The 15512-nt window shown below is 45.6% G+C and overlaps 1 protein-coding gene across 2 annotated transcripts in view; it reads right to left on the bottom strand.

Moving 5' to 3' along the window:
- Positions 1-636: 636 nt before the first annotated feature.
- The window catches only part of UTP14A (UTP14A small subunit processome component), a 23270-nt gene continuing 8394 nt past the window's right edge, over positions 637-15512 (bottom strand). Inside the window, exons 7-15 of one of the 2 annotated variants that reach the window (XM_032757599.2) lie at positions 10807-10926; positions 10612-10706; positions 9517-9640; positions 9345-9422; positions 8509-8902; positions 4897-5297; positions 3980-4173; positions 3751-3850; positions 637-1053 (exon numbers count right to left, since the gene is read on the bottom strand). In XM_032757599.2, coding sequence (XP_032613490.1) covers positions 781-1053; positions 3751-3850; positions 3980-4173; positions 4897-5297; positions 8509-8902; positions 9345-9422; positions 9517-9640; positions 10612-10706; positions 10807-10926 — 1779 coding nt within the window. In that variant the 3' untranslated portion in view covers positions 637-780. The remainder of the gene's footprint in view (positions 1054-3750; positions 3851-3979; positions 4174-4896; positions 5298-8508; positions 8903-9344; positions 9423-9516; positions 9641-10611; positions 10707-10806; positions 10927-15512) is intronic. The other variant, XM_058441526.1, reaches the window with a different exon arrangement.

Genomic DNA, 15512 nt, shown 5'->3' with positions numbered 1-15512 from the left:
GAAGCCCATGTGAACTGTCATACAGCAAAGCAATGCTTGAATAAACTACACTTTCAATCAATGGTGAGGAGTGGGCCCTGAGTTAGGAAGGAAAGGCAATAGAGGTTTACTTCTGAAATCACATCTACCTTTATCTACAAAATAAGGGTAAAACCTCTTGGTCTTCTTACAAGAAAATAAGTAGGTTATATACGAGATATTGTAGACAGCAGCCTGTACAAGCTGGGAAGCTCACACATGTGAAAAAAATGGCTGTGGCTAGACTTGTGGGGACAGAACCCAGCTTCGGCACCGTCCTGGTCTTAGGATCAGTCTAGGGCAGAATCCAATTGCAGTTTGTACATCCTCTTTCTAGGTTCAGAGGTTAAAATATACAATATTTTATCGTTATTAACCCTGTCTCTTCAAGTTGGCAGTTATTAATGGTGGATCATATCTGATGTGATATATTTAAGATCACAGACTACAGTGAACTTTCTCCATTTCGATTTAGGACCAACTACATAATCCTTGGTAAGAAAAGGAGGTGGCCCTGAGAAGTGCAACTCGAGAAATGCAATGCTGTAGAGTCCAAAGGTGTCTGACTTGAACAAAATGATCCCACTGGGGGACAACGCAACATATACTCCAGGTAAATAGATTAAAAAATGCCTTTATTTTTAAAATGTGGTTCAACTACATGCAATGTACTGAGGCAGTTTTGGAATCCACCCTGTACCAGAGTAAAACTGGACCAAAGGAAGTGAAGTCAGGGCTCCTGGCTGTCACTCCTCCAGCAACTCAATCTACAGAGCTTTTCTTCAGCTGTTTTTTGTGACGTGTGGTGATTCGTTTTGGATTCCTCTGTATGACAGACAGGTCCGACCTTGAGGAAGACCGGTAGCCCACATCCTCTGCTTTTATGGGGTTAATGATATGGCCTGGCTTGGTGACCACCTTGGGAGTAGTCAGCTTTTGGAAAGCCCTCTGGGTGTTCCATGTGGATCCTATGGGGGTCTGGATGGTCCTTTCAAATTGCCAATGGTGGGTAAATGGATATGGAAGCACTCGTACCTGGAAAGGAAGGAGAATGATTTGGTATGAGGCAGGCCTGGGGTGCAGTTGTATACTGCAATGGCAACTCTCAATCAGGTACTGTTTTGGTACAGGCCACGGTTCCACATCATGACTGCAAGTGAAGAGACTGAGAGGTCAAGGCGTCCCATTGCTCCCATCTGCCCTTGGGAATCCAATCTGCTTGATGACATTTGGGAGTAGGGGGGCCTAAGCTAGCTCTGGATCCCCTGTTTATTCAACAATTCAGGGTCTGAAAAACTACTCTGACACTGCCCCTGTCTTGGTTTTTTTTGAGACAGAGTCTCACTCTGTGGCCCAGGCTGGAGTGCAGTGGGGTGATCTCTGCTCACTGCAACCTCTGCCTACCAAGTAGCTGGGATTACAAGTGACACTGTCCCTATCTAGCTACAGGAGCTCCAGGGCTGTTGTCCCAGAGTGAGCTTTCCTATATAACACTGTGACTGCAAGAATCCAGACCATTGTGTATCCCTGTGGATTTTATGACTTTTCTACCCTCTTTATGCTCTCAGTCTCCTCCTTTCCTCTCTTAGGATTGATTTTTTTTTTTTTGGGACGGAGTCTCGCTCTGTCTCCCAGGCTGGAGTGCAGTGGCATGATCTCCGCTCACTGCAAGCTCCGCCTCCCGGGTTCACGCCATTCTCCTGCCTCAGCTTCCCAAGTAGCTGGGACTACAGGGGCCTGCCACCATGCCTGGCTAATTTTTTTTCTATTTTTTTTTTTTTAGTAGAGATGGCCTCAGCCTCCCAAGTAGCTGGGACTATAGGCGCCTGCCACCACGCCTGGCTAATTTTTTGTATTTTTAGTAGAGACGGGGTTTCACCCTGTTAGCCAGGATGGTCTCGATCTCCTGACCTCGTGATCCACCCGCCTCGGCCTCCCAAAGTGCTGGGATTACAGGCGTGAACCACCATGCGTGGTCCACTTAGCTTCATCTTCTTTTGGCACCACAGAATGTAGAGCTGGAAGGCCCTAGATATTGACAATGGTCATCTCCCTTGGCCTGAAGATTTGGCTTAGAGGGGGGAAGTGATGGACCTAAGTAAATGAGGAGCAGCATTGCAGAACAGAACCCAAAGCTCCTGTTTCCTTGCCTGGTACTCCTCCACCACATTGCAACCTTCAGACATTAAATAATCTTTCAACACTTCCCCAGTGGCCAAAGGAGGAAAACACGTAAGCAGAAAATGGGGATGTAAAAATCAGTAGTCTTTGGCAGGGCACAGTGGCTCACACCTGTAATCCCAGCACTTTGGGAGGCCGAGGCAGGCAGATCACTTGAGGTCAGGAGTTCAAGACCAGCCTGGCCAACATGGTGAAACCCTGTCTCTGCTAATAATACAAAAATAAGCTGGGCGTGGTGGCGCATGCCTGTAATCCCAGCTACTCAGGAGGCTGAGACACGAGAATAGCTTGAACCTGGGAGGTGGAGGTTGCAGTGAGCTGGGATCGTGCCACTGCATTCCAGCCTGGGTGACAGAGTGAGACTCCATCTGAAAACAAAACAAAAAAATCAGTAGTCTCTGGAAACATTCAGTGGAATACTCAAGAGAAGCTAAGTACTATCAGGTGGTCCTGGTAGTAGCAAAGGAAACAGATTCTCTGTAAGTTAAGGGAATGTCTTATTTGGGTTGACGGCTACATCTGTGCTTGTCAACCAGGGCAACAGAAAAAGAGAACACCTGGACAAAGTATTCAGTCTCAGAAGTCTCCCCTAGGGGCCTTGAAGCACTTTATTCTACTGCATGTTGGAACCTGCAGTAACTTATTAAAAAGATGAAAATCAGGGGAGATTCCTAGAAAACTATTTGTCAGTTTGCCATGACTGTATTAAAAAAACAAACAGACCCCTGGAAGGGAAGGGTGGTCTTTATTGAGCTCCATACTCTACCCATCACCTGGAATCCTGGCCCACTGAAGCACGCTTTCCCCCCTTCCCTTATCATGTAACTGCCTATTTTCTAGTTATATAGCCTTAATTGGGACTGCAGTAGTTATGATTCAGTTTCTGCAGTGATTGGTTCACAAAATAAGATCAAAAAGAATGTTATTGAAATGTGTATCTTCTTACCTCTGTTGTGTAGCCATTAGTTCTTTATTCCTTCAGAGGGAAAAATGTAACTCATTTCAATATACTGGCTGGGGACAGATCTCAGAATTGAAGGGAACATAAAGGTCATCTAGTCCAATCTCATTCTTGAGTCCCCTTTACACATACTCATACTCCCAGAGCAGCCTTGAATTGTGTATCTCCTCTAACTTCTACTTTATGTGACTTCATACAATAACCTTCGATATACTTGAACACCGTAATCACGCTCAAATTTTCTTCTCTTGTAAACATCCCTAGCTCATTATCATGTGACACAACTTACAATCTTCTCATTCTCCTGAACAAGTACCGGTTTGTCTTCATTTTTCTTAAGCTACAGTTCAAACCTTATAGCCTCTGTTTGAGCATTACCTTGACTCTAAACTTTTTTTCCTGGCCAGTAATTAAAACGGCATAGTCTATCTGAAATGATAAATCTAACAGCCATTCAGTGAAAACAATAGATTTGATTCTGTGGTCAAGATCACACGTCCCTCTTGACTACAGATCACTAGAATACTCCTCTCAAGCAAGAGAGCCAGGCAGTAACAAGCAGGCAGCTAAAGAGCTCTCTAAGCTCTCACCTGATGAGCCGCTGCGTGGATGTTGCGCTTCTCATTGATAATCACATTTGGCAAATTCTTATCTTTTCTTGGAGGACCCTCAGGGGCTTTAATGAGAAACCTGGAAAGCAGAACAACAGGACATCTGACTAGGAGCAGTAAGGACTTAGTCAAAAGGGTAGGGAGGACACCGAAGGGCGAGGGGGGAGAACCTGGTGCCCTTTTGACAGACTTTCTTCGGCATTCTTACCGGCGTCTTTTCTTGGCACTGGGCTTTAGGCCCACACCACCCCACTCGCCCCAGCCAGGTAGCGTCAGGTCCACGTCCTTTGGCTTACTCGCCTCCACAGCTTCCCTCTTCTCTTTCAAGAAATCTCTGATGACATCATCCCCAGCAAAAGCTTCCTTTATCATCTGCCTTTGGTTTCTCTCCTCTTCATCTTCCTGGGAAGAAACAAGTGAGAGCTACAGATTGGCTTATCAGCTGTGGTTCATGGCGAGAACGCTTGAATTTTGGGTCGTGACATTTTAGCGCCCCCTAGGGGGAAGTGCTGAACAATGATGGTCTTGCGATACAAACCAATGCACAGCCAATCATGCTCCAATTTTCTTCCCTCTAGGGTAAATATCCCTAGCTCATTATCATATGACATAATTTTAAACTTTTCAGTAAGGAAGCTGCAGGGTGGAGGAAGGAATGGCCCGTGTTAGCAGCAGGAGCTCTAAGTGGGCAGACTGTAGGCTTCCTCCAGCTTATATCCCTGAAAAGACAGGTGCCAGGATGCTTCACTTTAAGTTTCAGATTAACTGGGGAGTCTCAGACCATTTGAGATCCCACTGAATAAAACTTTGGCAACAGTTCAATGACTCACCTTCAAGTTGTCCTGCCTGGGATCTGGTCAGAACTCTGAGTTACTCCCTCTTACCTCTGAGAGCAGTTTGAGAGTCACCCCAGAGGAATTTTGGTGGATCAGGGTTTCGGAAATAGGGGTCTTGGCAGCACCCATATATCTGCATCTATTAAAACGTCACTGGAACTAGCCTGGCCCTATACTATTTCTGGACCTCTCAACTACTGAAATGTGCCCCCAGCAAAACAAAGCTTCATTACTCCTTGCACAAGAAGGACAGTTTCTGAACAACGGCCACCACCCTGGCTCTGCTCACCAGCTCCTCTATTGTGGGAACTGCCAAAGACTTCACGGAGGGAGATTGTGTGGTTAGGAGGTTCCGTAGGTCGATCATTTGCTCCTTCCTTTTCTTCTCCTTAGGGGCATCAGGGCGATTATTTGGGGTCCTCTCTGACTGCTGCCCTTCTAACACAGGTCTGGGAAGCTCCTTATTTTGAAAACATTCTTCTTTTCCCAGCTCTTCTAGCTCTTCCAGCGTCTGTACTCTCTCTGGCCTCTGTAGCAACAGGGGCTCCTCTTCTTCTGGGGCAGGTTCGTCTCTCTGGACCTGGGGAATAGTCCCCTCTGAACTTGCTTTTTGCTTCCTGGACTGATGGTTTTCCTTCAATTTCTGAGATAGTGCTCTCAATTCAGACAGCACCTCCTGGCTGCCGGAATCTGGGGGAAAAAGAATGAAAGCTGTCAGAAAAGGAGGTTTGTACATTGTCTGGTCAGTAAGCATTTGTTGAGCACCCACCAAGTGCTAGGTACCACATAAGACATTATAACAAGGACAAATGGGGAAAAGAAGATTCTGTACATTGAATCTCCTAGACAGTACAATAATCATAGCAGGCAACGGAGTTTGGTAATTAAAAGTAGCATGTGGTCAGGCGCGGTGGTGCACGCCTGTAATCCCAGCACTTTGGGAGGCCGAGGCGGGCAGATCACGAGGCCAGGAGATCGAGACCATCCTGGCTAACACGCTGAAACCCCGTCTCTACTAAAAATACAAAAAATTAGCCGGGCATGGTGGCATATGCCTGTAGTCTAGCTACTCGGGAGGCTGAGGCAGGAGAATCACTTGAACCAGGGAGGCAGAGGTTGCACTGAGCCGAGATTGTGCCACTGCACTCCAGTGTGGGTGACAGAGCGAGACTGTCTCAAAAAAAAAAAAAAAAAAAAACAAAACAGCATGTGAGATGTCGGATATGGTGGCTCACACCTGTATGCCAGCACTTTGGGAGGCCAAGGGGGGAGGATAGCTTGAGCCTAGGAGTTTGAGACCAGCCTGAGCAACATAGTGAGAACTCATCTCTACCACCTCCACCCCTCCAACAACAACAAAAAATTTCCAGGCATGGCGGTGTGGATCTGTAGTCCCACCTACTTGGGAGGCTAAGCTGGGAGGATCGCTGGAGCCGGAAGGTCAAGGCTGCAGGGAGCTGTGACTGTGCCGCTGCATACTAGCCTGGGCAACAGGGCAAGACTTGTCTCAAAAAAAAAAAAAAGTAGCATATTGGAAGCAGACATCCTGGGCCCTATTCCCAGCTTTGCCAATGATCCACTGTATAACTGGGACTGTGGCTTAAGTTCCTCGTGCAGTAAACCCTGCTTGGGAAGATTGCCCCAAGTTCCAAATTTTAAAAAAGGAAGCCACTTTAACAGGTGGCTTCTGAATGTAACTTCATTGTAATTTTTGCTTTACTGCTTGTAAAAACCTTATCCAGGATTTTCATCTTGACTCAAGAATTTCTACTCCATATCTTAAAGCAGTATTTCATAATCTGCTGTGGCTGAGTCAAGGGATGAAGTAGCTGCTTTATCCAGTGGATGTAGCTCACACTTCCACTGGCAACATCTGAGCAAATAACACTATTTTCAAGAGTCTGGAGGGGCTGGCTTGGCACAGTGGCTCACACCTGTAATCCCAGCACTCTGGGAGGCTGAAGTGGGTGAATCACTTGAAGCCAGGAGTTTGAGACCAGCCTGACCAACATGGCGAAACCCCGTCTCTACTAAAAATACAAAAATTAGCTGGGCATGGTGGCGCATGCCTGTAATGCAAGCTACTTGCAGGCTGAGGCAGGAGGATTGCTTGAACCTGGGAGGTGGAGCTTGCAATGAGCCGAGGTTGCACCACTGCACTCCAGCCTGGATGACAGAGACCTGTCTCAAAAGAGTCTGGAGGGAAACCTGGCAGTGGCATGCTTCTAAACTGTCTTTTTCATTGACTCAAGTTGCCTCCATTCTCAAGTTGATCCTGCTGTCTAGCTTTGGCATGAAGCCATTGTAGCTCCTTAGATCTGGCCTTTGGACACATGTACGTTTATTTCTCAAGAATCAGGTTTCCTTGCTCATTTTCATTGGGGTCCGTGGCTTTCCAGTATTTTAGGACACTCTTGGAAGGTCTGAGAAAATTCAATTTATTTACTGTCCAAGGAAATGCAAATCTATCTTTCATCCTTTCATATCACAGTCAGCCGCTCTGCACATTTAGCTAGATGGCCAGTTGTTGAGGGGGCTCAAGAGAAAGCCAGTAGGGTCCTGTGGTCATATATGTACACCCCCACAGTCTCAGCCTGCTGTGCTGCTTTCCAAAATTCTCTCAGAAGTGACTACTTGCAATTATTAATCCCAGAAATATCCAGCCAAAACTATTAAGTAAAGGTCCCTACAATACATTCTAAATGATAGCTCTTTTAAAATAAATTTTTGTATGTGGAAACCTGAAAAAAAAAACAAAGGAAAAAAAAAAGGAGGCTGGGTGCGGTGGCTCACACTTGTAATCCTAACACTTTGGGAAGCTGAGGTGAGAGGATAGCTTGAGGCCAGGAATTCAAGACCAGCCTGGGTAACAGAGCAAGACCTCAGTCTCTACAAAAACTTAGCTCAGCATGGTGGCACATGCATGTAGTCCCAGCTAGTTGGAGGCTGAGCCAAGAGGATCACTTGAGCCTGGGAGGTCTTAGGCTGCAGTAAGGTATGATTGCACTGCTGTACTCTAGCCTGGATGACAGAGCAAAACCCTGTCTCTTAAACAAAAAAAAAGTAGAAAAAAATAATTTTTTTGCCATGTAAAACCAGATTTTTGCCATCATCTAAATGCATTCCTATGTGAAGCCAAACCAGACCTGGTAATTTGTCCAGATAGCCAAGTGATTTCTCAATGTAGGTAGTTTGCTAGGCAGGCTTTTTAGTGTCCTGGTTTATTGCCAGAATGGGAACTCTGACCAATCTCACAGGTGCTAACATTGTTAATAAGATCTCTTCAAGATAACAGGTAGAACATATAACGTACAAATAGAGCCTGAGCATGGAGTCACAATTCTAATTTGCCATGTAGCCCTGTGGAGTCATTTATTCCATAAAGTCTCACCCCATGTAGACACACATAAACTAGCATTAAGAAGTGCTAAAAATGCCACTCCTACTTAACCAACAAAACACAAAAATCCAGCAATTAGAAGATGTTTCCTAATGTCTCAAAATCGACCTATCTGTGTCTATAGGTGTGAATGGACTTTCACATTTGCCATTCTACCATATGTACTTCTCCCTGGTGTGTAGGTACCAGGAACACTAACTCACACCCTGACTTCGAGGATGGTTTAGTTATTATGGCTTTCTGAAGGCTGTAAGCCCCCAAGAACAGAAAATGTGCCTGAACCACGTTGCACGGCCATGCAGATGACTGCTTATTAAATGTCTTCGAAGAAAAATAGTTATGAATCTAATTTCTCTTCAGGGATCCAGTGCATGCACTCTTGCAAGTCCCCAGAGCCTAATCACTATGCAGTTTTGTGTGTGGGTGGACACATTTTTTTTTTTCTCCCATAGTCTGTCCACAGCACTAAGAATTTCTCCCTTCCATTTGATCACAGCTCACCTTTTGTTTCTTGACTGCCTGCTGGCTCAGCATCCTGGCTGAGCTCAGATCTTTTTCTAAGGGATCGCCTTTCCTCAAATTCTCTCAACAAAATTTCTTCTGCTGCCACTGGTCTTTCTTCTCCCTCACTTTCAGAAACTCCATGGGCCTCAAGCTCTGGCAGTTGCTCAGGGTCCTCCTGGGTTGCAGCCTCTTTGGTGTCACTGGTGCAGCTCCTGAGCATCCAGGGATTCGGCCCATCTGCATTCATCTGCACTTCATTCACTACATCAGGGACAAGGAGTTCTTCCACATCTTCTGTGCCTCCCTCCTCTTCCTCACTCTCAGAGGCTACCTGGAGTTTCTGTGTCAGTTCTTTGTTCTTAGCCAACTGTTCCTGCATAGCTTGGCGAGCCTGGAGGAAAGAGTCACAGCATGAGAGCCCTGTCATTAGTGACCACAATAACACCTTTCCTGGTCCATTTCATTAAGCTGCCTCCTCTCAATTTGACTTGGTGAGTATTTCTTACTGGTACCTACTGTTTAAACTGCATATACAACACTGGGTTAATAGCTATGGTATAAAATGGAAGACAAATTCTTTGTCCTCAAGGAATCAACAGGTGAAATAAGATTTTAAAAAGCTCTTCTCCCACTTTGGACTTGCCTTCAATGCTGTTTCCCTTTCATCTCTCCTTTTCCACCTTGTTCCTGGTCATTTTCCTTTCTGCCTTAGAGATTTTTCTGATGCCTTTTTACATTCCTGGTTTTCCATCCATCCTCATGGCTCTTCCCCAACTCTGCTTCTGCTAGCATCCTCCAATTCCAGATCTTCTCTCACCCCAAGGGTCTCTTACCTCCAGGTCATATTTGGCCATAATTGCCTTTGACTTGGCCCATTTCCCACTGTTTTGGTGCTTAAGGCTCATTCTTTCCTAGAAAGAAAGGACAGAGTGAGATTTAGAGCTTTAGTGCCTTCCAAGGAAAGCTGGTTCAAAGGGGTGGGGGTGGGGCAAGAGGTATTCTCACCATCATTCTGGCCTTTTCAATTTTTTCCAGTTCTTCTAGTGCCGCAGCTGGATTAACCTTCCGCAGCTGCTCAAACTCTTTTAGGGCTTTCTTGGCCTTTCCTTTCTTCACGACTTTGTGATACCTGTAGGGGTAGGAGGGAATAGTTTAGCAATTTAGCTGAAGCACGGATGTCATAGGCACAAGTGCCCGTAGTACCCAATGGGTTCCCTAGGCAGGGGGCTGGAATGGGCATCATAGAGCTAGTTGGCTATAGGGAGTCAGTTTGGGACCTGAGAGGACTGGCAAGATTCTTGGTACCCACAGTCCTCAGGGTAGACCTCTGCGGCTCAAAGAGTCTCCTTTGCCTGTATAACTCAAGGGAGGGGTAGAACAAGTTTCATCTTTTTTTTTTAGACAGGGTCTCACTCTGTCACCCAGGCTGGAGTGCAGTGATGTGATCTTAACTCACTGCAAACTCCACCCGCTGGGCTCAAGCGATCCTCCCACCTCAGCCTCCCAAGTAGCTGGAACTACAGGTGCACATTACCACGCCTGGCTAATTTTTGTATTTTTAGTAGAGATGGGGTTTTGCCATGTTGGCCAGGCTGGTCTTGAATTCCTTACCTCAAGTGATCCACCCGCCTGAGCCTCCCAAAGTGCTGGGATTACAGGTGTGAGCCACCGTGCCCAGCCAATTTTGCTATGTTGCCCAGGCTGGTCTTGAACTCCTGAGCTCAAGTGGTCCATCCATACCTCGGCCTCCCAAAGTGCTAGGATTACAAGCATGAGCCACCACACCCGGCCGAACAAGTTTCAAAGAGGCAAAAAGGAAGGAAGGAAGCCCTATTGGCCTTAACAGCTCTGGAATTCAGAGCTCATTCTGCAGAACCACTCTGTGATGCCTTGGAAGGCAGAGAAAGTAACTGAATAGTCATCTTTTTGGCAAAACTCTATGAGGTTGGTTTGGGGGGAACAAAAGGCTAGTCACTCCTGTTTGGGACCTCATCTACATGACTCTAGTTGCTGCATCAAAGGTTCTCTCCACAGAATTCGTGATGAGCCACATGACTTTCTTCTGTGGAACCCAAGGCCAGTTCACAGGGGCCTCCTTACTTTTTACTTTTGATTTTCTTCTCTCTTCGAGCCTTGGCCTCATAGTAGGACTGCAGAGCCCGAGCCCTCTGAAGCTCTGCTCGGCGCATCTTTGCCTACAACAAATGAGATTTACAGTGACACCTGGGCCAGAGGACAAATGCTAGGAGAAGTGTGGCATGCCTGGGTGTGCTGAAGGGCCTATGACACACTTACCTCTTCCAGGCTCATGGCTCGGAGAGAGGCCTTTTCCACAGGGGTCAGTAAAGGGTCTGTCACTGGCTGCTTGTTCTTATGGAGGAGGTTGAAAATTTCCTGCTCCAGGGGAGTTCTTGCCTTAAAGAAGCAACAAAACATTCTGAGTCTTAAGCCATGCTCTTACAGCTTTCTCTCTTCACGTTCCTATGATTCTCCAACTCATGACAGTATAATTGGAATCATAAGGGGATAGGATTGGCTGTTACAGCAAGAGAAGGGGGTTCCAGTCTTGTTCTCAGAAGTGTAAATAAAGCCTTATTTGATTCTTATATAAGACAACTTCAGCAGGGAGACGCTGAGGCTACTCTCTAATACTGCTGAGGGGGATCACTGTGTTCAGGTTACCTATATATATATATTTTTTTTTTGGGGGATGGAGTCTTGCTCTGTCGCCCAGGCTGGAGTGCAGTGGTGTGATCTCAGATCACTGCAAGCTCCGCCTCCTGGGTTCACGCCATTCTCCTGTCCCAGCCTCCCGAGTAGCTGGGACTACAGATGCCCGCCACCACGCCCAGCTAATTTTTTGTATTTTTAGTAGAGACGGGGTTTCACCGTGTTAGCCGGGATGGTCTCGATCTCCTGACCTCGTGATCTGCCTGCCTCGGCCTCCCAAAGTGCTAGGATTACCGGTGTGAGCCACTGTGCCCGGCCCAGATTACCAATATATGTTAAACAGATTTCCATTCTCTTAAGAATCTAGGCACATTGCCCTTTAGTCCCTGTATTGTTATGTATTATTGAAGCACATATCTATTACTTTATAGTTAGGAAACTCAAATTCATATCATAAGCCTTCTTTTAGAATATTTCTAGAGGGAAGGGGCGGTTAGTTGTTTTTTTTTTTTTTTTTTTTTTTTCTGAGACAGAGTCTTGCTCTGTCACCCAGGCTGGAGTCCACTGGCACTCCAATCTCAGCTCACTGCAACCTCCACCTCTAGTGCTCAAGTGATCCTTCTGCCTCAGCCTCCTGAGCAGCTGGGACCACAAGTGTAAGCCACCATGCCTGGCTAATTTTTTTTATTTTTTGTAGAGACAGGGTCCTGCCATGTTGCCCAGGTTGGTCTTAAACTCCTGGCATCAAGCGATCCTCCTGCCTTGGCCTCCCAAAGTGCTGGGATTAGAGGCATGAGCCCAGCATGCCCTGTGAGATTAGATCTTAAGATAAGCATTATTTGCCACTGATGGTATACCTAGGACATAGATCTGCAGATGTCTCAGAGGGGAAGCCCAACTTTTTTTGACCATAGCCAACTGCTATAAACCATGCATATAAGTGTTCTTGGTATCATTAATTACTGATGAAAGAAAATGAGAAAAAACATGGCATTTTTTTTGGCACAGTCTTCAAATGTAGTTTGTGGTGGGGTGTGTGTCTTAATTTCTTGAGCACAAAAGGATGTTGCCTTAAAAAAAATATAGGATGGGCATGGTGGCTCAGGCCTGTAATCCAGCACTTCGGGAGGCTGAGGCAGGAGGACTGCTTGAGCCCACAAGTTTGAGACCAGCCTGGGCAACATGGTGAAACCCCATCTCTATTATGTTAAAAAAAAAAAAGACTTTCATGTAATTAGCCTGTTTCCTGATGGTTCAAGTTGAACTCTCCTCATTTTCTAACTTTGGCTCCAATTCTTCAGTTTCCAGTTAATTTTGCATGCTAGGCAGAGTATGTATGAAACGAATGAACTGTAAACCAGTTATTCCACATGCTATCATGAGGATGGCTAAATAATCAGGCCGATCATGCCATGGTCCACATTCTGGCAAGGCACAAAGACAGCCCTAGGCAACAGAGCTAGTTTCAAACCTGACACACATATTATGTGTGGTTTTCTTCAATAGCCATATACATTGTGGTCAGTATTAAACTTACAAATATTTGGATAAATGCATTAACGCACATCATCACGTTACACGATGCTATTGATTTAACCATAAAACTATTCTACTGAATAGTAAAGGTGCGTGTTCTTCCACTTTTAGTATTTGCAATAGTGATCAATCACAGGCTACAAAGTGATTTATACTACAATGTTGTAATGTCCCTTGAATTCAATTCAATTTACAAACACTTATTGATTGTAGCTATATTCCAGGCACTTGTATGGGGTGCTAGGAACACACAACTGATTAAGATAGTTCCTGTCCTCATAGAGCTCACAGCCTTTCAGAGCAGAGACATATACAACACAAACAGCATAACATAATGGGTTAAATACCCTTTATTTTACCCTCAAATAACATACTGCTACGTTACTCTATAGGGGTAATCACAGAGGAAATCACCATTAAATATTATTGGGAGGTAGGTTAGGCTTGGGGAAGGAAGTGACCTTTTGAATTAGGCTTTGAGGCCTAAGTACAATTCTGTCAGGAGGAAAAAAAAATCCAAACAGATGAGCATAAGCAAAAACACAGACACAGGGAAAGGAGTGGTATGTAATAGAACAACGTGTTGTCCAGCATAGCTAAAATGCTAGGTAATTTTATTTTATTCTGTAAGTGAACAGCCTTTGAAGGATTTTAAGCAGGAGAGCAATGATCAATTGTGTTTCAGCAAGAAAATCCTACTGATTGTGTAGAGGATATATGGAAAGTTCCAAAGGAAAGGTTCGATGAGGGCCTCGATTAGGGCAGTGAAAATGAAAATGAAGAGAAAATAGGAGCCTAAGGGCTATTACAGAGACAGAATTTGCAGGTCTAGCCCCCTGTATAAGCTGGCGGAGAGGGAGACAGTGAAGGGGTCAAGAAGGAATCAAATGACTGAGGTTTCCAACCTAAGTGACTGGGGTAGGGAGTTATGCTGTTAACTGAGTTGCAGAATGAAGGGAGTGGTATAGGTTTTGAAAGTCTGGGGAAGGGAGAAATGCGAAGCTTACTTTGGACTGGACTAAGTTTAAGGTGCATATGGGAGACCCAGGTGATCCCTGCTAGTCACATGGAATATAAGACTGGAGCTTCAAAGAAGGGGTTGAAAGTGATAGTCGAAAGTTATGAAATTTTCACGCCTGTAATCCCAGCACTCTGGGAGGCCGAGGTGGGCGGATCACGAGGTCAGGAGATCGAGACCATCCTGGCTAACATGGTGAAACCCCGTCTCTACTAAAAAATACATAAGATTAGCTGGGCGTGGTGGCAGGCGCCTGTAGTCCCAGCTACTCGGGAGGCTGAGGCAGGAGAATGGTGTGAACCTGGGAGGTGGAGCTTGCAGTGAGCCGAGATTGCACCACTGTACTCCAGCCTGGGCGACAGAGCAAGACTCCATCTCAAAAAAAAAAAAAAAAATAAATAAATAAAATAAAGTCATGGAATTTACAGAGCAAGAATAAGAAGGACCAAGGAAAGCCAGAGAGAGAAAATACCCAGAGTATATCACAGAAGCTAGAGGGGAGAGATTTTTAGAATGAAATGTGCCAATGGTGTCAAATATGCTAAAGACTAAGAGGGCTTGGGATTTGGCAATTCGGAGGCCCCTTACTAATGCCTTTTGAGAGAAGTTTCAGTAGGGCAGTAGGGTTAGAAGGTGAGAGAGAGGAGGCAGCAGTGGAGACAGACCAGCTCTTCCCCAAACACATTCCTCATCAGATAACAAGATTTGCTTCCCCTGTTAAAAGCTTAAAATTCAATTTTTTTGAAATTTTAATAAAATCAGTTTGTATACCCTAAGTTAAATTAGATCCAACAGGTGTCTTCACCATTGTTTCATAGCCTTATTATTATTATTATTTTTTTGAGACAGAGTCTCGCTCTGTCGCCCAGGCTGGAGTGCAGTGGTGTGATCTTGGCTCACTGCAAGCTCTGCCTTCCAGGTTCACGCCATTCTCCTGCCTCAGCCTCCCAAGTAGCTGGGACTATAGGCGCCCGCCACCGTGCCCGGCTAATTTTTGATATTTTTAGTAGAGATGGGGTTTCACCGTGTTAGCCACGATGGTCTCGATCTCCTGACCTTGTGATCCGCCCACCTCCGCCTCCCAAAGTGCTGGGATTACAGGCGTGAGCCACCACACCCGGCCCATAGCCTTTAATTTTTTATTTTTGAGACAGAGTCTCACTCTGTTGCCCAGGCTGGAGTACAGTGGCCCAAGCTTGGCTCACTGCAACCTCCGCCTCCTGGGTTCAAGCGATTCTGGTGCCTCAGCCTCTTGAGTAGCTGGGATTACAGGCATAAGCCACCATGTCCAGCTAATTTTTATGTATTTTTTAGTAGAGATGATGTTTCGCCATGTTGGCCAGGCTGGTCTCAAACTCCTAACCTCAGGTGATCCACCCGCCTTAGCCTTCCAAAGTGCTGGGATTACAGGCGTGAGCCACCACATCCGTCTGGCCTGTTTCATAGCCTTTAAAATGCTAAAGCATGTTGTGACTCTCCGATCTCCAGTAGGGGCATGCAGCATTTTCTAGCAATGCCTCCTCTCCTCTTGTGAGGGCATACTGAGAGACTAAGGTTTCAAGGAGAATGCCTTGGGAAATACCAGTGTAGACAGACAATAGTGAGGAGAGGGGTGAAAGAAGTTAACTTACAGCATTTCTAGCACTTTGCAGTTTACAAATGCCTTCTCATGCATTATCCCACTTAATTATTCACAGCTAAACAAAATTTTAGGGAGCTGGACCAAAACTATAGTACAGACTTTCGATTTTCTTTTCTTTTTTTTGGGGTGGGGGGG

Source organism: Hylobates moloch, unplaced genomic scaffold (genome assembly GCF_009828535.3).
Source record: "Hylobates moloch isolate HMO894 unplaced genomic scaffold, HMol_V3 SCAFFOLD_7, whole genome shotgun sequence".
In the NCBI taxonomy this organism is placed as follows: Eukaryota; Metazoa; Chordata; class Mammalia; order Primates; family Hylobatidae; genus Hylobates; species Hylobates moloch.
This window is presented reverse-complemented; position numbering and strand designations above follow the sequence as displayed.